At 40.6% G+C, this 25681-nt stretch overlaps 1 protein-coding gene across 1 annotated transcript in view; it reads left to right on the plus strand.

Annotated features, from left to right (window-relative positions):
* NR3C2 (nuclear receptor subfamily 3 group C member 2) overlaps positions 1 to 25681 on the plus strand; it is a 419058-nt gene that overhangs the window by 314239 nt on the left and 79138 nt on the right. The window contains exons 4-5 of the mRNA XM_052654629.1: positions 12444 to 12788; positions 15073 to 15217. Of these exons, the coding sequence (XP_052510589.1) occupies positions 12444 to 12788; positions 15073 to 15217 (490 nt within the window). The remainder of the gene's footprint in view (positions 1 to 12443; positions 12789 to 15072; positions 15218 to 25681) is intronic.

Here is a 25681-nt window from a genome sequence, read left to right on the forward strand (position 1 = left end):
ATTAACACAGAGGGATGCAGGAAAGTAGGAATGCTCATAAAATGCAAACCAACATCTCCCTGCCATTGTCTGACTCAACACATGTATAATCAGGAACACTGACCCCACACTTATCATAGCCTGCTTTATAAACATAATTACTTTCTTATGTATTGATCCAGCTTCCCCAAGATGGTAAGTGATGGTCTGGGCTCAGATTTTGTCATTTTGGTTATTTATCATCGCATTGCTCACAAAACCAGGGCACTTTCTACACAGTGGGTGAATATTAGTTACTCGTGAAGTGATGGATAAATGTATGCTACAACAATAGTGACAAAATTATGTTTATTAGAGCTAGAGCTAGCTATGGTTATCTTTATATACACAATAAAAGGTAAAATATGGGGATTCTATATATACCTGTATCTTCTGGGCTTTCCTGGTGGTTCAGATGGTAAAGTGTCTGCCTGCAACACAGGAGACCTGGGTTCGATCCCTGGGTTGGGAAGATCCCCTGGAGAAGGAAATGGCAACCCACTCCAGTACTCTTGCTTGGAAAATTCCACAGATGGAGGAGCCTGGTAGGTTACAGTCCATGAGATTGCAAAGAGTTGGACATGACTGAGCAATTTCACTCACTCACTCATATGGAGATTCACTAATCTGGATTGTCTCCGCCCCAGATCTAGTGAAGTTATGATTGACAAAAGTTATATATATTTAACATGGACAGTGTGGTATTATGGCAGCAATATACCTGTGTAATGAATCCCACAATTGAGCTAATTAATGTGCCCATCACCTCACATAGTTACCACTGATGTGTGTGTATGGTGGTCCAAGGTTGGGTTTGAGTTTGCCTTAGCATGTTTTTTATACTAATAAAAATCAATAATGCCTGTGATATACATGATTTATTAAATTATGTATATTAATGTGAGCATATCTAGGGATGCTTTTAAGAACACTCGGTTTTCAGGTTCCTTAACCACTCAAAGAGATTTACAAGCAACTGGAGTGCCACTTCCTTATTATCACTTGAGCAGCTAATGATTTATTTATTTATGCCCCTGACCCTCACACCAGTTCTGTTCATGTGTGTGGCTTTGAGAAACATCGATGCTCTTTTTTCTGTTGGTAAAAACCAGAGAAGTTTTTCTGCCAAACAGTTAAATCTGTAGGAAGATGACATTCCTTCATTTGATATTATGACATAAAAATACCTAGTTTTTTTTCCCCTTAACTCAGAGCATCTTCCTCCACTCAAGGGAGAAAGGGAGAAAGGGAGAAATCACATGGATGAAGAGGATGAGGAAAATAGGTAAGCACGATCAGGAGCAAAGTAGCAAGAAACAGGGTCTGTGAAAGAGAGAAGTGAAAGAGAGAAGACAGGCTGGATGCTGGTATTGTCCTATGGGTTTAAACGAGTAATTACATTTGGCCTGTGAACAGAAAAATACATGTTTTCATATAACCTCAATATATCCTCTCTAATATTTACTGCCAAGACCTAAAATTTCAAGACATGACATGAAGCATTTCTAAAATGACACAATTCTCCCTTGAAATGTTTCCAGTGCAATGTTGTGATTGAAAAAGCTCCCCATCAGTCTTTTATTCTACATTAGATTGGAGGGGGACCAAAAAAAAAATGTCCTGACAACCCACCTTGAAGTCTGTAAAGAATCTGTAATTGAACACACTTGACAAAAATCACGATGAAAGTACCATGATGGCCCCGTTATCCCATCATTTTACTGGGAGATGCAGAAGCTGTCTGTATCGTTCCTAGCCGGCCATTGTTCTACACACTAATAGTTGGTCAAAAGGATGTGTAGCAGGCCGGGTGGGCCTCAGGAGGCAGAGCAAACCAGAAAGGAAGTCAGGGCATGTTTCAGGACCTTTGTGCATCTTGAGACCCCATCGGGAACTTATCACAATTTTTATAGGGTGCTATCAGCTGCTTCCTGCCTGCTGTAGTGCTTATCAGTCTGGATAAGAAGCAGAGCCTCCATTTCACAGCTCCTGAGGGAATAGTTCATGGGCAGTCTATAGCATTCTGTCCCCCAGCCATGCCAGGAGAAAGTGGCCGCCAAGATGCTGCTAATAATTAAGGACTTGGTAGTGGGGGCAATTGCTAAGTATATAACATTACTGTGACATCCAGATAAACAAATGAAAATTCCTTTAGGCCCATGTGGGACTAGAGATGTTCACAGACATATTAATACCCACCCACCCACCCTGCAACTCTTGCTGGCAGTTAAGAAATGAAGTGTGTCTGTGGCCACCTGGGAACATGAGTTCCCAAGGCCAGAGGTCATTAACTCCATGTTAATTTAGTAAGGTGGTAGGTAGTGATAAGACCCCAAATTTATGTTCACGGATGCTCTGGATAATAGAAACATGCTCATTAAGTATCTTTGGCCAAAATTTTCCTGTTTAATTAGCATACATCTTAATTATACACTTGGATTTGAAGCTGGTGCTAATCTTCAAGTGTGAAAAAAACTTAGATAAAGACAAAAGGATTAGGAGACTGCTTATCATAGAGGTTAAGAATGTGGGCTCTAGCTTTATCCCAGGGATGCAAGGATTCTTCAGTATTTACAAACCAATCAATGTGATACACCACATTAACAAATTGAAAGATAAAAGCCATATGATTATCTCAATAGATGGCAGAGAACACCTTTGACAAAATTCAACATCCATTTATGATTAAACAAAAAACTCTCCAGAAATCAGGCATAGAAGGAACATACCTCAACATAATAAAAACCATATATGATAAACCCACAGCAAACATTATCCTCAGTGGCAAAAAATTGAAAGCATTTCCTCTAAAGTCAGGAACAAGACAAGGGTGCCCACTCTCACCACTACTATTCAACATAGTTTTGGAAGTTTTAGCCACAGAAATCAGAGAATAAAAAGAAATAAAAGGAATCTAGATTGGAAAAGAAGTAAAACTCTCACTGTTTGCAGATGACATGATCCTCTACATAGAAAACCCTAAAGACTCCACCAGAAAATTACTAGAGCTAATCAATGAATATAGTAAAATTGCAGCATATAAAATTAATACACAGAAATCCCTTGCATACCTATACACTAACAATGAAAAAACAGAACAAGAAATTAAGGAAACAATCACATTCACCATTGCAATGAAAAGAATAAAATATGTAGGAATAAATTTACCTAAAGAGACAGAAGACCTATATATAGAAAACTATAAAACACTAATGAAAGAAATCAAAGATCCCACAAATAGATGGAGAAATATACCATGTTCATGGATCAGAAGACTCAGTATAGTGAAAATGAGTATACTACCCAAAGCAATCTGTAGAGTCAGTGCAATCTCTATCAAGCTACCAATGGTGTTTTTCACAGAACTAGAACAAATAATTTCACAATTTGTATATAAATGCAAGAAACCTTGAATAACCAAAGCAGTCTTGAGAAAGAACAGAATTGGGGGAATCAACCTGTCTGGCTTCAGGCTATACTACAAAGCTGCAGTCATAAAGACAGTACTGGCACAAAGACAGAAATATAGATCAATGGAACAAAGCAGAAAGCCCAGAGATAAATCCACACACCTATGGACATTTTATCTTTGACAAAGGAGGCAAACATATACAATGGAGAAAAGACAATCTCTTTAACAAGTTATGCTGGGAAAACTGGTCAGCCACCTGTAAAAGAATGAAATTAGAACACTTTCTAACACCATACACAAAAATAAACTCAAAATGGATTAAATATCTAAATATAAGACCAGAAACTATAAAACTACTAGTGGAAAACATAGGCAAAACACTCTCTGACATAAATCACAGCAAGATCCTCCATGACCCACCTCCCAGAGTAATGGAAATAAAATCAAAAATAAACAAATGGGACCTAATTAAACTTAAAAGCTTTTGCACAACAAAGAAAACTATAAGCAAGGTAAAAAGACAGCCTTCAAAATGGGAGAAAATAATAGCAAACAAAGCAACTGACAAAAAATTAATCTCAAAAATATACAAGCAGCTCATGCAGCCCAATGCCAGAAAAACAAATGACCCAATCAAAAAATGGGCCAAAGAACTAAACAGACATTTCTCCAAAGAAGACACACAGATGGCAAACAAACACATGAAAAGATGCTCAACATCACTCATCATAAGAGAAATGCAAATCAAAACCACAGTCAGGTATCATCTCACACTGGTCATAATGGCTGCTATCAAAACATCTACGAACAATAAATGCTGGAGAGGGTGTGGAGAGAAGGGAACTCTCTTACACTGTTGATGAGAATGCAAACTGGTACAGCGACTATGGAGAACAGTGTGGAGATTCCTTAAAAAACTGGAAATAGAAGTGCCATACGACCCAGCAATCCCACTGCTGGGCATACACACCAAGGAAACTATAGAGTTGAAAGACACACATGTACCCCAGTGTTCATCACAGCACTGTTTACAATAACCAGGACATGGAAGCAACCTGGATGTCCATCAGCAGGCGAATGGATAAGAAAGCTGTGGTACATATACACAATGAAGTATTACTCAGCTGCTGTAAAGAATGCATTTGTGTCAGTTCTGAGGTGGATGAAACTAGAGCCTATTATTCAGAGTGAAGTAAGTCAGAAAGAAAAACACCAATACAGTATACTAACACATATTATGGAATTTAGAAAGATGGTAATGACGACCCTATATGCAAGACAGCAAAAGAGACACAGATGTAAAGAACAGACTTTTGGACTCTGTGGGAGAAGGTGAGGGTGGGATGATAGAGCACTGAAACATGTATATTCAGTTCAGTTCAGTCGCTCAGTCGTGTCCGACTCTTTGCAACCCCATGAATCGCAGCATGCCAGGCCTCCCTGTCCATCACCAACTCCCAGAGTTCACTCAGACTCAAGTCCATCAAGTCGGTGATGCCATCCAGCCATCTCATCCTCTGTCCCCTGCTGCTCCTGCCCCCAAACCCTCCCAGCATCAAAGTCTTTTCCAATGATTCAACTCTTCGCATGAGGTGGCCAAAGTACTGGAGTTTCAGCTTTAGCATCAGTCCTTCCAAAGAACACCCAGGACTGATCTCCTTTAGAATGGACTGGTTGGATCTCCTTGCAGTCCAAGGGACTCTCGAGAGTCTTCTCCAGCATGTGATATAGATGACCAGTCCAAGTTTGATTGTGCATGAAACAGGCACCCAGTGCACTGGGACAACCCAGAGGGATGGGGAGGGACGTGGAGGGGGTTTTGGGACAGGGGGACACATGGACCCCCATGGCTGATTCATGTCAATGTGTGGCGAAAACCACCACAGTATTGTAAAGTAATTAGCCTCCAATTAAAAGAAATAAATTATTATTTTTTTAACTTAAAGACTGTGGGCTCTGAGCTATGACCAGATTCCAAACCTAGCTCTGCTGTTCAGCAACCCTGCAATCTTAAAGAAACACTATCTCTGTGCATCAGTTTCTCCACCTGTAAAATGAAACTAATAATTGCCTAACCATAAGGTCCTGGTTTGCATTGGAATGCTTAAGACCATTAGAAGTTGTTTTGAACTGTACTTGGTACATAAGTGCTCAGTAAATTGAGTTCATTATTATTTTAGTTGTGAGATTTTCAGAGTAATAACTCTATAGATTGAAAAGGAATAATAATTCAGGAATTTTATCCTAAAATCTCAGAAACTTGTCTGCATTTCCTGCACAGAAGTAAACTATTACATTATATATGTAATAGTTTATTCAAATGTGTTACAAGGTGAAAATGAAATAAATTTAGTCAACAAACATATTATTGAGTACCCACAAGCATCACAGAAAGTGATGTTATAGGAATATATGTGACATTAACAACTTTCAGGAACTTTAATTTTAGAACACAGCATGTGTTGGAGAACAGTATAAAATTTTCAAGCATTTTAGAAGGGCTACTTTGAGTAATATTATTATGTAACTATACTCTTTTAGAAAAATATATTGGATGAAACACTTGGCTGAAGAATCTACACACTGAAAATATTTATTTTCTTGAACTATTTAAGGACATAGAGATAATTACTCAATTACAGGTGTCCCACATATCAGATCATAACATAAAATTAAATGTAGCTGAAATGCTAAACAGTCTATAGACTATCTCAATAGGTCCTGCTCAGGCCACAACCTTGTATATAAATGCTAGAGAAAACATTAAGCATTCTTCATGTTTTATAACATTGACCTTAAATCAGTCATGAAAATAGATGCAGCATTATAGATTGAAGGCCTAAAACCAGTATGAATCTCATAATTAATTTGCAAGCAAATACAACTTTTAATAAAATTTGAGAATACCACCCTTAGCTATTTCTTGTCAATCAAATGTTAGCTATCATTAGATGTAGTCTTCTAAAGAGTAAGGACATTTTAATGAACTGGAATAGTTTTAATATCTGTGAAATTATGTGAAAGAATGAAAGTAATGTTGAAGCACTCTTTCAGAGGTTAATAATAATTTTCAGCATTGTTTTAGTTGTCTTATCCATGTAGCCCTCTGTGAAATCAGGGATAGAAACACTGTCATTCTCGTTTTCTGGATGAATCAGCTGAGGCTTAGAGAGAACTTTATGTATAGACACAGAAACAGTTAGTTCCAAATATCTGACTCCTCAAATGGCTAATCTGTGCAATCGAGGATTTTCTCAAGCTCTTACAGAGTTGACCAGCATTTGGGATTATCTGCATGTTTGATTCTTCTCTTCTCCTTCTTGGTTTGGCCTAGTTTTTGAGGCATTTAGTGATGATTTTTTCTTCAGTTCATTCACTCATTCCTTCATCAGAAGCATCTTGGTTCCCTGCTGTACACTCAGAACTGCTGGGCAGTACTTTGTCAGCAGCTCTCCTTTACCATATGTAAATAGACTGCATCTGCTGCTCATTCAGACAGTTCTAAAACTCAGATTTTCCTGCCTCTTTTATTGAAGGAGACAGTCCATGAGAAATGAAATGATCTGAAATAATTGAAAATTTTAAACTGTTAATTGCTAATTTCAAACTCCTTAAAGATAGGAATGACATCTTATTCATCTCTTAAGCCCAGCTTCAACATTTAATGAATGGGTGGCAGATATATCTGTGGTTGGATAGTGACTTGTTTTTTATCTGTATCAGTAAGTGCTTTTGTGATGAAAGTGGTATTAATGACAAGCATGAATGGTTATTTTGAAAATCAAGTTAATTGGTGTGGCATAGGTCTCAGCTCAGTTCAGTTCAGTCATTCAGTCGTGTCCAGCTCTTTGCAACCCCATGGACTGCAGCTCGCCAGGCCTCCCTCAGTTCAGTTCAGTTCAGTCACTCAGTCATGTCCGACTCTTTGTGACCCCATGAATTGCAGCACGCCAGGGCTCCCGTCCATCACCAACTCCCAGAGCTCACTCAGACTCACGTCCATCAAGTCTGTGATGCCATCCAGCCATCTCATCCTCTGTCATCCCCTTCTCCTCCTGCCCCCAATCCCTCCCAGCATCAGAGTCTTTTCCAGTGAGTCAACTCTTCACATGAGGTGGCCAGAGTACTGGAGTTTCAGCTTTAGCATCATTCCTTCCAAAGAAATCCCAGGGCAGATCTTCTTCAGAATGGACTGGTTGGATCTCCTTGCAGTCCAAGGGACTCTCAAGAGTCTTCTCCAACACCAAAGTTCAAAAGCATCAATTTTTTGGTGCTCAGCCTTCTTCACAGTCCAACTCTCACATCCATACATGACCACAGGAAAAACCATAGCCTTGACTAGATGGACCTTAGTCGGCGAAGTAATGTCTCTGCTTTTGAATATACTATCTAGGTTGGTCATAACTTTTCTTCCAAGAAGTAAGCGTGTTTTAATTTCATGGCTGCAGTCACCATCTGCAGTGATTTGGGAGCCCCCCAAAATAAAGTCTGACACTGTTTCCACTGTTTCCCCATCTATTTCCCATGAAGTGATGGGACCAGATGCCATGATCTTCGTTTTCTGAATGTTGAGCTTTAAGCCAACTTTTTCACTCTCCACTTTTACTTTCTTCAAGAGGCTTTTTAGTTCCTCTTCACTTTCTGCCATAAGGGTGGTGTCATCTGCATATCTGAGGTTATTGCTATTTCTCCCACAATCTTGATTCCAGCTTGTGTTTCTTCCAATCCAGCATTTCTCATGATGTACTCTGCATAGAAGTTAAATAGGCAGGGTGACAGTATACAGCCTTGACGTACTCCTTTCCCGATCTGGAACCAGTCTGTTGTTCCATGTCCAGTTCTAACTGTTGCTTCCTGACCTGCATACAGATTTCTCAAGAGGCAGGTCAGGAGGTCTGGTATTCCCATCTCTTTCAGGATTTTCCACAGTTTATTGTGATCCACACAGTCAAAGGCTTTGGCATAGTCAATAAAACAGAAATAGATGTTTTTCTGGAACTCTCTTGCTTTTTCCATGATCCTGCGGACATTGGCAATTTGATCTCTGGTTCCTCTGCCGTTTCTAAAACCAGCTTGCACATCAGGAAGTTCACGGTTCACATATTGCTGAAGCCTGGCTTGGAGAATTTTGAGCATTACTTTACTATCCATCACCAGCTCCCAGAGTTTCCTGAAACTCATGTCCGTTGAGTTGGTGATGCCATCCAGCCATCTCATCCTCTGTCATCCCCTTCTCCTCTCGCCTTCAATACTTCCCAGCATCCGGGTCTTTTCCAATGAGTCAGCTCTTCGCATCAAGTGGCCAAAGTACTGGAGTTTCAGCTTCAGCATCAGTCCTGCAATGAATATTCAGGACTGATTTCCTTTAGGATGGACTGGTTGGATCTCTTTGCAGTCCAAGGGACTCTTAAGAGTCTTTTCCAACACCACAGTTCAAAAGCATCAGTTCTTTGGCACTCAGCTTTCTTTATAGTCCAGCTCTCAAATCCATACATGACTAATGGAAAAACCATAGCTGTGACTAGACAGACCTTCGTTGGCAAAGTAATGTATCAGCTTTTTAATATGCTGTCTAGGTTGCAAAGCTCTACTGTATGTTAAATTTGTATCCTGTAAGTTCCTCATTCATGTTAGAACTAAGTTGAAGATGTCTGGTACTTCAGGAGTTTAAAAATAAATTACTTAATAAAACGGAAAAGCTCACAGTTGCAAAGCAAGTTATTACCAGAGCTCTAAACTCATTTGGATGTGAGAGTTGGACCATAAAGAAAGCTGAGCACTGAAGAATTGATGCTTTTGAACTGCGGTGTTGGAGAAGACTCTTGAGAGTCCTCTGGACTGCAAGGAGATCAAACTAGTCAATCCTAAAGGAAATCAGTCCTGAATATTCATTGGAAGGACTGATGCTGGAGCTGAATGAAAAGAACTGACTCATTGGAAAAGACCCTGATGCTGGGAAGGATTGAAGGCAGGAGGAGAAGGGGATGACAGAGGATGAAATGGTCGGATGGCATCACTAACTCGATGACATGAGTTTGAGCAAGCTCTGGGAGATGGTGATGGACAGGGAAACCTAGCGTGCTGCAGTCCATGGGGTCACAATGAGTCAGACATGATTGAGCAACTGAACTGAATTGAAATGAAACTCATTTGGCATTTCTGAGCTTTCTCTATTATTCATTTATTCACTCATTCACCCATCTTTCCCATTATCTAGTAAGCTCTTCATCAACCCCACCCACCTGCTATCCACCCAACAACCCTCTCATCTACCTTCCAGTTCTCCTACCCCACCCCCCATCTTTTTTCTACCATCTCTATCATTGTTGCTATTATTGTTTAGTTGCTAAGTTGTGTCCAACTCTTTTGCGACCCTATGAACTCTAGCCTACCAGGCTCCTGTGTCCTTTGGACTTCTTAGGCAAGAATATTGGAGGGGGTTGCCATTTCCTTCTCCAGGAGATCTTCCCAGCCCAGGAATCGAACCTTCATCTCTTGCGTCTTCTGCATTGGCAGGCAGATTCTTTAGCACCACCTGGGAAGCGCAAAGTTCAATACAAAACCGGAAATCCACATTAACATCCCATTGATCACAGAAGAAAAAAATCCGCTCAAACAAAGATAGACTTCTGTTATTGAATCAGTATGTTTTCCTGGACAAAACTGGAGTACCCCATGGAGAGCAGAGAGAAGACTCACTTGTCACGCAAAGAGGGATCTCTTCTGCATGACTGAGCCATCAAGAGAAATGTGAATGAAAAGCAGTCGCTGTTGCAGCCTTTACAATAGCCAAGACATGGAAACAACCTAAATGTCCATCGAGAGATGAGTGGACAAAGAAGAAGTGGTACATCTATATGGTGGAATATTACCCAGTCATTAAAAAGAACAAAAGAATACTATTTGCAGCAACATAGATGGAACTTGGGATTAACATACTAAGCAAACTAAGTCAGAGAGTGAAAGACAGATACCATATGATGCCACTTAGGTGTGGAATGTAAAATACAGCACAAATGAACGTATCTATGAAACAGAAACAGACTCACATAGAGAACAGACGTGTGGTTACCAAGGGGGCAGGGTTGGGGAGAGGGAAGTTTGGGGAGTTTGGGATTAGTGGATGCAAAGTACTATATATAGAATGGATAACTAAAAGGCCTGTATAGCACAGGGAAATATATTCAATATCCTGTGATAAACCATAATGGAAAAGAATATGAAATATGTATGTGTGTACCTGAGACACTTTGCTGTACTGCAGAAATTAACACAACACTGTAAATCAACTATACTTCAATAAAAAATTTGTAAGCAGTTGCTTAAAGTTAATACTGATTCTTTAGTTTTAATTAAGATGAACACATTATTTGTTGTCCAAAATGTGGACCTTTTAGGAGTAAAAGGGGGCACTTACTAATAATCATGCTGGAAAATAAGCATAAACCAAATTGATCTAAACCAGGACTGTTCTAGATAAATTAGAACATGGTCTCTTGTACATATATTCTCCTGGAACGCTAAAGTGGTATTCCTGTACAGTATTTTGTGATCTCTTTTAATTATAGACCATGTGATATGTGAATTGTTTATTTATAGTAAAAAAAAAAAATAGAGATTTTTAAAGATTGTGTAATGGTATAACTCACAGCTGCCTTTTTTAATAGCATTAATTTCCTGTACATTTACTAGTTAGCACTCCAATTTGGAATTGTCTAGATACTTCATTTCTTCCCTTCTGTTGTCTTGCTTTGGGGTTGATTGCAACCCCATTCATTCAGTGGAAATGTGTAAATTACTTGTGCAGGCATAACATTTACCAAGGTGACGTGGGGGCTGTCAAAGAGGAGGAACACCCAACCCTTATGTCTCGGCAGTTCACGGTATAGCTGGGGATCCTGGTCTAACAGCATTTGCACAAAATTACTACTCCAAGTAAGCAGTTGGTTACATGTAGGCCACAGCAAGAAGATCAGGTGACAGAGAAGCACCAAAGGGGAACAAGTCAAGGGCCAGGGAAAGCTAATTAGAGGGAGCAGAGACAGGGCTCAGACAGTAAGTTCACTCAGGTCAGACTAGCTCTTGTTGCCAACTCTGGTGGATAATAGGTGGGAATTTTTTATTTATAAAAGATGTGGTTGTGGCATGTATAACTTGATAACATCTGAAGTAACTTATCCTTCCTCTGAACTCTTACATCTATTTTACATATGCTAGCTGTGTGATCTTGGACAGATTTCTCAGCCCTCCTGGTCTCAGTTTCCTCATTATAAAATGAGAATTGTGATAGTACCTAGTCATAAAACTAAGTTGTTAAAGTGGTTAATTTATAGAAAGCATAGAGGATAATGCCTGGTATCAGAAAAATGTTGGAAAAGGACTGTTCTTACCAATATAACAAGACATCTTTAGAGAAAAAATACATTTTCATCAATATAAGTTAATGCTGCTGCTGCTGCTAAGTCGCTTCAGTCGTGTCCGACTCTGTGTGACCCCATAGACAGTAGCCCACCAGGATCCCCCGTCCCTGGGATTCTCCAGGCAAGAACACTGGAGTGGGTTGCCATTTCCTTCTCCAGTGCATGAAAGTGAAAAGTGAAAGTGAAGTCGCTCAGTCGTGTCTGACCCTCAGCGACCCCATGGACTGCAGCCTTCCAGGCTCCTCCGTCCATGGGATTTTCCAGGCAAGAGTCCTAGAGTGGGGTGCCATTGCCTTCTCCATATAAGTTAATATTTGATTGCAATTTACCTCATGGACAGTATCCCCAACATAACCTTTTATTTAACTCTCTTTTTTGGTACTTTCATTTCCTTTCATTTTTATTGAGGTATTAATTGACATATAGCACTATGGTCCCTCATATGGACACAAAATGAAAAAATAAAAATTTTTTCTTGTAACTCTTAACAGCATTCATTTATCTGTAACATATGGAAATGCTGTACTTGACATATTTATCAGGCCAAACATAATCTTAATTTGCCCTTATTGTTTACCACTTTGTTTTTACAGCTCGAAAGTCCAAGAAGTTGGGGAAGTTAAAAGGGATTCACGAGGAACAGGCGCAGCAGCCTCCACCCCCACCCCCGCCCCCGCAGAGCCCGGAGGAAGGCACTACATACATCGCGCCTGCGCAGGAGCCCTCGGTCAACTCGGCGCTGGTCCCGCAGCTCTCCACAATCTCGCGAGCGCTCACACCTTCGCCTTCTATGATCCTTGAAACCATCGAGCCCGAGATTGTGTATGCAGGCTATGACGGCTCCAAACCAGATACGGCCGAAAACCTGCTCTCCACCCTCAACCGCTTAGCCGGCAAGCAGATGATCCAAGTTGTGAAGTGGGCGAAGGTACTTCCAGGTAAGGATGGGCTCTCCTTTCTGGGGCTCCATCCTGGACTGGGCGCCTCAGGGCCACAGAGTGCGCCATATGCAATGGTGCGATTGAGTTAGCGTTCGTCTCAATCCTGAGACCCAGTTTTTTGTTTTTAACTCGATGTCAAATTCAGTGCGTAGAAAAAGTCTGGTGAGTGTGCTCATCTCTCTTGAGAAGTTAGAGTTAAGTATTCTAGTGTTAATATAATGTATGCATTTCTTATGTTGAGGATTGAAATGGAACATTTCATCCCAGTAATATTAATAAGGTAAAACACATTCTAGGTGTCAAAGCCCAAAATAAGCCCATTATTAGCAGCTCATAACAAGAGCTAATCTAAGCCTAAACCAGGTTAATTAAGACATACACACTACTGTACATGAAATAGTTATATATACTATATATGGGCTTTTCAGGTGGTGCTAGTGGTAAAGAACCCACCTGCCAGTGCAGGAGATGTAAGAGACCTGGTTTTAGTCCCTGAATTGGGAAGATTCTTTGGAGAAGGACATGGCAACCCACTCCAGTATTCTTGCCTGAAGAATCCCATGGATGGAGGAGCCTGATGGACTATGGTCCACAGGGTCACAGAGAGTCAGACATGAATGAAGCAACTGAGCATGCACGCACATACTATATGTATCTATATATAACATATATATAGCACAGGGAACTCTACTCAATACTCTGTAATGACCTCTATGGGAAAAGAGTCTAAAAAAGAATGGAGATATATATATATATATATATATATATCCTGATTATAACTGTATATATATAAAGTTATATATTCTGTATATAAACTGATTCAATTTGCTATACACCTAAAACTAACACAATATTGTAAATCAATTATGCTCCAGTAAATATTAATTTTTAAAAAAGACCTGTCAAGTAAGCTTTAGGGGACTCTGCATCTTGCTGAAAATACCATCTTACTTCGAGCACCCTTTAAATTGTCCTTGAAATTCCTAATTTAGTCATTTTTTATGCTGTAGAATTTTATTAATAAGGTCCCTGTTAATCTATGGAAACATCACTTAGAATTGCACTCACATTGTCCCAGTTCATTAATCCAAAGCCATTTCTTAGATGACCCGTGGTCATCCAGCAGCCATAAAACAAAAGATCATCAGAAGCCCCAGTTCTTTGAAGGCAGGCTTGCCCAGGTGAAACTACATGAACAGAAGGATGCCCTGGTGCCCCTTGGAGTACAGAGGGTGGAAAAAGAAACGAATGAAGGACTTGAGGCCCAGAAAGGGAGACTGAGTGAGGCAGGACCAGCGCCAAGGATGCCTGAGGACATGCGTGCTCAGTTATTCAGTCGTGTCTGACTCTTAGACCCCCATAGACTGTAGCCTGCCAGATTCTTCTGTGTTTGGGATTCTCCAGGCAAGAATACTGGAGACGGTTGCCATTTCCTCCTCCAGGGCATCTTCCTGACCCTGAACCTGCGTCTCCTGCATTGCAGGCAGATTCTTTACCGTGGAGCTATTGAGGAAGCCCTGCCAAGGATGCATATTCTGCCTCAGAAGTCTGGTTATTCCCGACTAGGGGAAGCAAGGAATAAGACTTTTTAAATCTCTGCAAACTCATGAAAATTAACCAGGAAACCAAGCTTCCCTGGTGGCTCAGACAGTAAAGAGTCTGCCTGCAATGTGGGAGACCTGAGTTCGATCCCTGGGTTGGGAAGATGCCCTGGAGAAGGAAGTGGCAACCCACTCCAGTATTCTTTCCTGGAGAATTCCATGGACAGAGGAGCCTGGTGGGCTACAGGCTATGAGGTCACAGAGTCATACTCGACTGAGTGACTAACTTTCACTTCACTTTATGAAAACTAAAATCTTCCCCCACTATTGCAGGTATGCAGTAGTAGAGAGTCATTAAATTATATTTGGTTTGAAGATATCAGTTGTGAGTAGGCTGAAGCAAATGGCACAGGTTAACACAAATTCTTTCTGTCTCGCGTCGGACACGACTGAGCAACTGAACTGAACTGAGCTGAAGGGTGGTAGACCACCATCCACAGTGAAACGTCCAGGATATCTTAGTTTTCTTTGCCCTGGCAGTTTATGCTTCTTGAGAATTTAGAGTGAATTCAACATAAAATGTTAAACAAGGCCAGGTCCATGATAGCTACCCTGGAAGGAACTGTGGAATTGCTTTGAGTCGATGAGAAGAGAGGGGGCAGTGGGGGTGGACTTAAGCTTTTTCCTGGGATGTACTTAAATGCTAAGTGTGTTCTGTGGTAAATTGTTCTGTTCTTCAGGATTTAAAAACCTGCCTCTTGAGGACCAAATCACCCTCATCCAGTATTCTTGGATGTGTCTGTCGTCATTTGCCTTGAGCTGGAGATCATACAAACATACAAACAGCCAGTATCTCTATTTTGCACCAGACCTAGTCTTTAATGAGTAAGTACCTATTCATTAGCCTTCATAAAATAAACTGAAGAGTTATTCATTATGCTTTTTTATGATCTTTTTTTAAGTGAAGCAAATGTTTTATTGAAATCAGTTGTCAGATCACAACCTATCCAAATGAACATAACGCTACATTGTTCTTAAAAGAGCAGACACAAACATGGCACAGATAACAATCCAGCCTCTATCAAAATACCATTTGTAAAGACCCTGACTTATTTCGTGCTGTGTGTGAATGGGGGTCCAGCATGTAAGGTGAACTCAAAAGCAGTCAGTTCTTTTCCTGATAACGTGAAAACATTTCACTACTTGGCCTCAAAATGAAAGCACACGCATCCGTCCAAACAACCGTAACAGTTAGGAGAAAAGACTCCAAATGGTTTCTAAACAGATGTACCTTTATGAAAGAATACACTGATATGTGTGTGTGGTTTTTTTGGTTGTGCTGGGTCTTCATTGCTGCACGCAGGCTTTCTCTAGTTGTGGTGAGCAGCGCGTGGACTTTCTCTGTTTGCAGTGCGTGGGCTTCTTGCGGTGGCCCCTCTGGTTATAGAGCTTAGGTTCCAGGGCGTGTGGGCTTCAGCAGTTGTAGCACATGGGCCCCATAGTTGCCACTCACAGGCTCTAGAGTGCAGGCTTCAGAAATTGTGGCAAATGGGCTTTAGCTCCTCCATGGCATGTGGAATCTTCCCGGACCAGGAATCGAACCCATATCGCCCGCGTTGGCAGGCGGACTCCTATCCACTGTAGGGAAGTCCCACCAATATTTTTCAAGAGTTAAAAAGCTATCAGGACTTTCCTGGTGGTCTAGTGGTTAAGACGCCCACGTTTCTTTGCAGTAGGTATGGGTTTGATCCTTTACTGGGGAACTAAGATCCCACATGCCATGCAGCAAGGCCAAAAAATTTTAAAAATTAAAAAAAAAAAGCAAATAGAAAAAGCTATCATTTGAGAACTTAAAAATTACTTTTTATAAAATTATAATGCACATGTCTGAGTATATGTAAGAAATTGTCCCAAAGAAAGACAATCCAGTTGGCTCCCAAAACTTGATTGGTACAAAGCCACAATTAATAGAAAGGCATCTCTTTTGCTGTCTGCTCCAGTTGGGAAGACTGTCTAATTTCTAGGAAATGTGAGCGTATAAAGTGCCAGTTTTTGAGCACGTTCATAGAATGATTCTTTTGTTAACAGTATACAGCTGCTCAATGTGTTTTCATGACAATCATAATTACCCTTCTTTGCAATCATAAGAGAAGCCAAAATGTTATTCTGTAGTGAAACATTTTTAGTTTTATCATGCATTTTAAAAAGATTGAAAGAACTGTAATAGACTTTTCTTTGGCCATGAATTCCTCCCTATGTTAAGTTTAACATTTTAATATTGTTTGCATTCTACATTAGCACATTCCGTTTATGTTTATATCTAGCCATGCTTCTTTGTAATTGTTGGGTCAAGAAATACTTAAAATAAAAAGGAACATTTGAATGATGATAGTAACCACAGCCATATTCTAACAGATGGCTCTCTCTAGAGATATGAAAATAGGGGAGGAAGCAGAGGAGAATTAGATTGGTGAGCTAAGAGAGAGAAGGGACATGAAAGATTCACGGTGGACACGTAGTGCCTAAATACCTAAACTGTACTGGTGGTAGTTTTCCTGAGAAAATCATTTCACCCAAATATAGCGGACCAGAGAGGCAATTTTAGTTCAAGATAAATGAGGAGCATCAGTTGTTGGTTCCTGGGGTGACCCTTCTTTTGGCAATCAGAACAAATAATTCTATGAGTACATAAATTTTACCAAAAGCATGAAGTGAGGCCAAACAACTGACATGCATGTTTTAATTTGTTTGTTTTCCTCAATAATCAGCTGATATTATTAAATAGGAAGCTTGTTTTTCAATGTGGTCTATAAACCAAAAGGAAAACATTTTGGGATTCCCCGAGGGTCCACTGGTTAGGCCACTGTGCTTCCACTGCTGGGAGCCCGGGTTTGATCCCTGGCTGGGGAACTGAGATCCTGTAAGCTGCTCAGTGTGGCCAAGAAAAAAAAAGAAAGCATATTAAGGAGGGTCTTTGCTTTAAGAGGACATGTGGGTAAATTAGAATCTCTTAGTTCCATCCAGATGTCTCCTTCAGGTTTTAACAGAAGATTCAAATGATCCATTTAATCTTATTCAGTGACTGTTTTGATTCTTTATTGTAAAGTGTGTTTAATATAAAGTGTTCCTCTTTAACCATTCGTGGTACAACAGTAGCATTCATTACATTGACTTTGTTGTGCTCCATCACCACCCATCTCCAGTACTTTTTTCATCATCTCAAACAGAAACTCTAGACCCGTTGAGCAATAACTCAGCATCCTCCTTTCCCCCAAAGCCCTGATAACTTGCCTATTCTAGATATTTCATATAAATGGAACCATGTAATATGTGTCCTTTTTTTTTGGTCTGGCTTATTTCACTTAGCATAAAGTTTTCAAGGGTCATCCTTACTGTAGCAGGTATCAGAATTTCATTTCACGGCTGGATAATATTCCACATTGTATGTGTGTAGACTTTATCTCATTATTTTCAGCTTCTGTATTTGTGCATTGGTCTTCTGGCACATTTATCTGTAAACCCAGTAAGTTTGAGGTGCCTGACGTGTGCATTTCAGCTGAGATTCTGCCGCCTTGTTTCAGTTCTCATACGGTAAACAAGTATCTTTTACATGGTCTATTTAGTACCATTTTTGCATTGTTGTGCTTTTTTCTGATGATTTCACTGTTTAAGATGACCCATGAACAGAATGCTGTAGTGCTTTCTGGTGTTCCTAAGTGCAAGAAGGCTGTGAGGGGTGTGATGTATTTTTTAGGGAAAAAATAAAGATGTTCGATAAGCTTCTATCAGGCATGAGTAACGGGACTGTTCGCTATGAGCTCAGTATTAATGAATCCACAATATATGTTAATAGGGTGTCTTTTAAACAGAAGTACACACAAAGCAAGATTAGGTGTAGATCAGTTGATGAAAATGTTATGAGTGGTAGCTCTCAGGAACCTCACCCTGTATGTCCCTTTGAAGGAGACATAGCTCAGTATTAGCTATTTTTGTGTCTGCTGTAACTTTATAGAACATAATTACCATATTTGTTTCTTTTATTTTTACCAAGTAGAATTGACCACATTTTATCCATTCACAGACGCTGATAAAATTAATGTCATTGAAGGTTTTTTAGAAGTAGACAAGAAACCGAATACAGATGAAAAGGTCATATAAGCTCTATGCATTTATTTATTCTAGAAAATATTCATAGAAATAAAATGGAAATAACCAAAAAATTCCCTTCTAACATTATAAGTAATTAAATAATATGACATTGAATAATTACTAGAATGAACATTTTGTTCCCTGTTCTTAAAAGCTCTGACCTCAACTGCAGCCTAGACTTATTATGTTTTCTCTCAAGTAGAAAGAGCAAGGCAGAAAAAAATTTTTTTTTGCATTTTTCACAGTTGGGAGGAAAACCTATTCCCAGTAAACATTTGGAAATGGCATAAAGCCTTTTGGTCAAATCCCATCAACAAATAGAGTTGTTGTGGTGACTCAATCACAAGGTGCTATCACAGACCCTATATATTTTAGGGAAATTAATAAGTTGCAGAGTATGGGTACAGCTGAAGTTTGTATATGCGTCCTTCATCCTGCATTTATTGAGGAGATATTTACTAACACTCATCAATTTTCTAAGCAGTGATTTTGAATTGTGAAATATATTAATATACCCTATCTCATGGAATATATAGTCTAATGGAAGAAACAGACATTATAAAAAAATTCTAAGATCATAATTGTGATAAGTACTGGAAGAAGAGTACTTTGAGAGCAGTTAAGGAGAGGTATTGGTCTAGAGAGTGAAGGATTCCCTGGGATTGATGAAGCTAGTGTCATCCAGGGCCAGGAAGTACAGGAGGAGGAGAGTTGATTCAGGCTGAGGGACCAGCACTGAATGCAAGGCAGCATCACAATGGACCTGGATACCATACAAAGATGCCCAGTGGCAGAATCAGCGTGAGTTGTGGGTGGTTGGATTCTGATAGAAATTGGAGAGGAGGAAGAGGAAGTAGGTGTGCAAGATGACTTTCAGGCCTCAGCCATAAGTACCAGGGAAGACATGGCACCACTCACTGGGTTAAAGAGCTGGATTAGAGGACCAGGGTTTGAGAGGGAAGAGCATGAGGCCAGTTTTAAATGTGTTAAGATTGAATTGCCTTTGACTCATTGTCTAAGAGGAGATGCCAAATGGTCAGTTAACTGTACAGATCAGAAGCCTAATGAGAGGTCCTGCTGGAGCGAGAAATTTTCAAATACATCTTAGAGGTGGGAGTTAAAAGAAGAAAGATACGAGAGTGTTATCTCACAGATTCCAGGGAAAGAGAGAACTTTGGAAAAGGAGCTGTGGTGACCAGTGCTAAATGCTATCACAGTCCCAGTAAAATGGGGGCTGGAAGGCTTGAACATGCTTCTCCCAGGCCTGCCAACAACTTCTGAACATGCCTCCGCATTCCCCCCAGTCAGTGCCCATACCTTTTACCAAAGAGAAGGAGACAAGGTGCCTTTTTGTGCAGGGAGTAATGCATGCCATTCAGCTGAGGATAGAATGCACTGATGGGGCCCACCCTTGCTCTCCCACTCACCCTCAACTTCTTGGACACCTCTTACCTGTGTTGGCAGCTCTTTGTCAGTGTCCGTATCCCTCCCCTGTTTGATAGCACCTCCTCCTTGAAATCACAACCTCTGTCTTAATCATTTGTTAATTTCCAGCCCTTGGCATTGTGTCCAAGGCATAGCATGTTCTCCATAAATATTTGTGGAATAAATGAAGTATTGAGCAAATGCACCAAATAATCTATTCATCAAGAGAGATTTTTAATTATCATTGCTATTTATGAGGTTAAAGTTTATGACCAAGACTGTGATGCAGAAATGATTTGTTTTCACCAATAGAGGTGTAGCTATATTTAAAATGGAGAAGAAAACTTGAATAGTTGATTGTGTGTTTGCTTTCAACTGTGAAATGATTCTGAGAGTTCCCAAAGATCTTATCCTTCAGCTGTTATTGGAGCTAAAGGAAAGATGCGAAGTAGGGAATAAGGAGAATATTATTTTAAAGTTTTTATTAAACTTTGGGGTGAAGATATGAGTTAATACTTTAAATTAGAATACTAGAATTTTTATTATAAACTCAAAACTTTCAAATGTGTATTAAATGATTCATTATTCAATTTTGCCTTGAAACAGCTTATCAAATATGGCTTCAGATCACTGCAAGTATTCAAATTTCTTATCGATTTCAATACATATATTAAAACTCCCATTTAAGCCTGTAATGAAATTTCTTCAAATTTTTGTAACTTCTGAAATGAAGGTTCAGTGTTTTGTTCTCTTTTAAGTCCAGCCAATAAGACAGATGGGTCATGGTGGAGAGTTCTGACAAAATGTGGTCCACTGGAGAAGGGAATGGCAAACCACTTTAGTATTCTTGCCTTGAGAACCCCATGAACATTATGAAAAGTCAGAAAGATAGGACACTGAAAGATGAACTCCCCAGGTTGGTAGGTGCCCAGTATGCTACTGGAGAAGAGAGGAGAAATAACTCCAGAAAGAATGAAGGGATGGAGCCAAAGCAAAAACAACACCAAGTTGTGGATGTGACTGGTGTAAGAAGCAAGGTCTGATGCTGTAAAGAGCAATATTGCATAGGAACTTGGAATGTTAGATCCATGAATCAGGGCAAATTGGAAGTGGTCAAACAGGAGATGGCAAAAGTGAACATCAACATTTGAGGAATCAGCAAACTAAAATGGACCGGAATGGGTGAATTTAACTCAGATGACCATTATATCTACTATTGTAAGCAAGAATCCCTTAGAAGAAATGGAGTAGCCATCATAGTCAATAAAAGAGTCCAAAATGTAGTACTTGGATGCAGTCTCAAAAATGACAGAATGATCTCTGTTCGTTTCCAAGGCAAATCATTCAATCACAGTAATCCAAGTCTATGACCCGATCAGTAATGCTGAAGAAGCTGAAGTTGAAAGGGTCTATAAAGACCTACAAGACCTTTTAGAACTAACACCCAAAAAAGATGTCCTTTTCATTATAGGGGACTGCAATGCAAAAGTGGAAAGTCAAGAAACACCTGGAGTAACAGGCAAATTTGGCCTTGGAGTACACAATGAAGCAGGGCAAAGAGAACGCACTGGTCATAGCAATCACCCTCTTCCAACAACACAAGAGAAGGCTTTACACATGGACATCACCATCTGGTCAACACCAAAATCAGATTGATTATATTCTTTGCAGCCAAAGATGGAGAAGCTCTATACAGTCAGCAAAAATAAGACCAGGAGCTGACTGTGGCTCAGATAATGAACTCCTTATTGCCAAATTCAGACTGAAATTGAAGAAAGTAGGGTGGGTGGCTGTCCATGGGGTCGCACAGTCGGACACGACTGAAGCGCCTTAGCAAGCAAGCAAAGGAAAACCACTAAACCATTCAAGTATGACCTAAATCAAATCCCTTATGATTATACAGTGGAAGTGAGAAATAGATTTAAGGGACTAGGTCTGATAGATAGAGTGCCTGATGAACTATGGACGGAGGTTCGTGACATTGTACAGGAGACAGGAATCAAGACCATCCCAAAGAAAAAGAAATGCAAAAAAGCAAAATGGCTGTCAAGGAGGTCTTATAAATAGCTGTGAAAAGAAGAGAAGTTAAAAGCAAAGGAGAAAAGGAAAGATATAGCCATTTGAATGCAGAGTTCCAAATAATAGCAAGGAGAGAGTAGAAAGCCTTCCTCAGTGATCAATGCAAAGAAATAGAGGAAAACAATAGAATAGGAAAGACTAGAGATCTCTTCAAGAAAATTAGAGATACCAAGGGAACATGTCACACAAAGATGGGCTCAATAAAGGACAGAAATGGTATGGACCTAACAGAAGCAGAAGATATTAAGAAGAGGTGGCAAGAATACACAGAAGAACTGTACAAAAAAGATCTTCATGACCCAGATGATCACAATGGTGTGATCACTCACCTAGAGCCAGATATCCTGGAATGCAAAGTCAAGTGGGCCTTAGGAAGCATCACTATAAACAAACCTAGTCGAGGTGATAGAATTCCAGTGGAGCTATTTCAAATTCTAAAAGATGATGATGTCAAAGTGCTGCACTCAGTATGTCAGCAAATTTGGAAAACTCAGCAGTGGCCACAGGACTGGAAAAGGTCAGTTTTCATTCCAATCCAAAAGAAAGGCAATGCCAAAGAATGATCAAACTATCGCACAATTGCCCTCATCTTACACATGAATTAAGCAATGCTTTAAATTCTCCAAGACAGACTTCAACAATAAGTGAACTGTGAACTTCCAAATGTTCCAGCTGGTTTTAGAAAAGGCAGAGGAACCAGAGATCAAGTTGCCAACATCTGCTGGATCATCGAAAAAGCAGGAGAATTCCAGAAAAACATCTATTTCTGCTTTATTGACTATGCCAAAGCCTTTCACTGTGTGGATCACAATAAACTGTGGAAAATTCTGAAAGAGATGGGCATACCAGACCGCCTGTCCTGCCTCTTGAGAAATCTGTATTCAGCTCAGGAAGCAACAGTTAGAACTGGAAACTGGACATGGAATAACAGACTGATTCCAGATCAGGAAAGGAGTATGTCAAGGCTGTATATTGTCATCCTGCTTATTTAACTTATATGCAGAGCACATCATGAGAAACACTGGGCCAGATGAAGCACAAGCTGAAATCAAGATTGCCAGGAGAAATATCAATAACTTCAGATATGCAGATGACACGACCCTTATGGCAGAAAGTGAAGAAGAACTAAAGAGCCTCTTGATGAAAGCGCAAGAGGAGAGTGAAAAAGTTGGCTTAAAGCTCAACATTCAGAAAACTAAGATCATGCCTTCTGGTCCCATCACTTCATGGGAAATAGATGGGGAAACAGTGGAAACAGTGTCAGACTTTACTTTTGGGGGCTTCAAAATCACTGCAGATGGTGATTGCAGCCATGAAATTAAAAGATGCTTACTGTTTGAAAGGAAAGTTATGACCAACCCAGATAGCATATTAAAAAGCAGAGACATTACGTTGCCAACAAAGGTCTGTCTATTTAAAGCTGTGGTTTTTCCAGTAGTCATGTATGGATGTGAGAGTTGGACTGTAAAGAAGGCTGAGCGCCGAAGAATTGATGCTTTTGAACTGTGGTGTTGGAGAAGACTCTTGAGAGTCCCTTGGACCGCAAGGAGATCCAGCCAGTCCATCCTAAAGGAGATCAGTCCTGGGTGTTCATTGGAAAGACTGATGTTGAAGCTGAAACTCTAATACTTTGGCCACCCGATGCAAAGAATTGACTCATTTGAAAAAGACCCTGAAGCTGGGAAAGACTGAAGGCAGGAGAAGGGGATGACAGAGGAGATGGTTGGATGGCATCACAGACTCAATGGACATGATTTTGGGTAAACTCTGGGAGTTGATGATAGACAGGGAGGCCTGGCATGCTTTGGTCCCTGGGGTTGCAGAGTCGGACACTGAGCAACTGAACCGAATATTTTATAATTAAAAGTATATATATTTATTAATTTTATTGAGGTATGGTTGATTTACAGTGCTAGGTTAATTTCTACTGTACCACGGTGACTTAGTTATACAAATATATTGATCTATTTTTTTCATATTGTTTCCCATTGTAGTTTATCATAGGATATTGAATATGATTCCTGTGCTATACAGTAGGAGGTTGTTTCTCCATCTGATATATACTAGTTTGTATCTGCTAGTCCCAAACTCCCAATCCATCCCTCCACTCACTCTCCCCCTTGGCAATCACAAGTCCATTCTCTATGTCTGTGAGTCTTTTTCTGTTTCATAGATAGGTTATTTGTACTGTGTCTAATCAGTGCTTTAAATTCCATGTATATATATTGTGTAGTATTTGTCTCCTTCTGTCCAAGTTAGCTCACTTAGTATGATAATTTCTAGGCCCATCCATGTTGCTACAAATGAAATTGTTTCATTCTTTTTAATGGTTGAGTAATAGAGAATGAAAAGTGTATTTAAAAAGCATGTTTGTATTGTTTCAGAGCCCAATTTTTTTTTTAAATGCATTTTGGGTGAATTTTCACTGACTGTGTAGCTCTGAACCTTTAATTGTTTGGGTTCAGAGACTGTTGGTAAGAGAGAGTTTAAGTCTCCGTACCCCTTTCTGAGTCTCTCAAGTGAGAGCTGAGTGCGGCTACATGGGGGACCTTGTTTGACCAGCTTGTGAGCTCAGCCCACCCTGCCCTCTGGGCTCAGAGCTGCTCATCTGATGGCAGTGCCAGTAGAGAAGTGCAGGAGGCAGTTATCAGCCGCTTCAGACCATGGAGGGCTGCCTGCCCTTGTTTTATCCCTACTGAGGGCCGCCATAGTCCAGCTGACTTCAGTGAGGGGCTCTCCCCAGGCCGCTCTGCCCAAGGAACCGTCCCTTCAAGATCCCTCTGCACCTAAAGTCCTAAAGCTCCAGGAGGCTTGCCTGAGAGGGGCTGCATCTTGCGGGCCGGTCCAGGTTGTTCAGGCTGGAATCAGTGTCCCCACAGGGCCCCGGAGGGTTGGAGTGAGACTGAGACATGCCCCACCCTTGCTTCCCGAGGGGCTGATCAATATTCTTGAGCCATAGGAGGTGACTTCGGTGCCCGGGCCTTGATCCAGCCAGGCTGGGGTGGGTGACTGACGGGCAGGGCGTGGGGTGTGCCTGGCTCACACCCCCAGCACTGGCTCCCTCTGCTTACCCCTCTATGCCCAGCCTCTCCTCCCCTCCCCGGTTGCCTTGCTCCTGCTTTCAGGTCTGATTTCTCCCCTCCCTCTATTCCACTGAACTGTGGAGTTGCGGTAGTTTCTAGCTTCTGACCACCTCCTTTTCCCCCTCCCCTCCCCACTTACTCATCTCTTCCCTCTTCACCTTTCATTTCTGGGGCAGTATAGGGGAATAAACTGTGTAAGAAGAAAGTCCTCTGTCTCCATCAGCCCCTCCCATGCCCCAGGCCCTGGACCGGAAGCTGGAGGGCCAAGGCCGTCGGTAGAATGATCTGAGCGCTTGGCTTGCCAAGCAGGACTCGGACCCCCACTTAGATAGTATGAAAGCTGCTCATCTCATCACATGTCCACCTCCACATGCCCGTCTGCCCTCCTCACCCAGGCCCAACCTCTGTAGATGGTCGAGTGCGAGACTCCTGAACAAAGAAAAACAATTTTGCAAATAGTAAGTGATAATTCCTTGTCTTCAAGGGACAGAAACATTGCAGAATGGAACTAGCTTTTTTTGCACAAAAGTGGGCATAAAGGTTTGACATAGTTATCCTTCCAAGGAGCAAGAGTCTTAATTTCATGGCTGCAGTCATGATCTTGCATTTACTT

The sequence above is a fragment of the Budorcas taxicolor genome, chromosome 17 (assembly GCF_023091745.1).
Source record: "Budorcas taxicolor isolate Tak-1 chromosome 17, Takin1.1, whole genome shotgun sequence".
NCBI lineage: Eukaryota > Metazoa > Chordata > Mammalia > Artiodactyla > Bovidae > Budorcas > Budorcas taxicolor.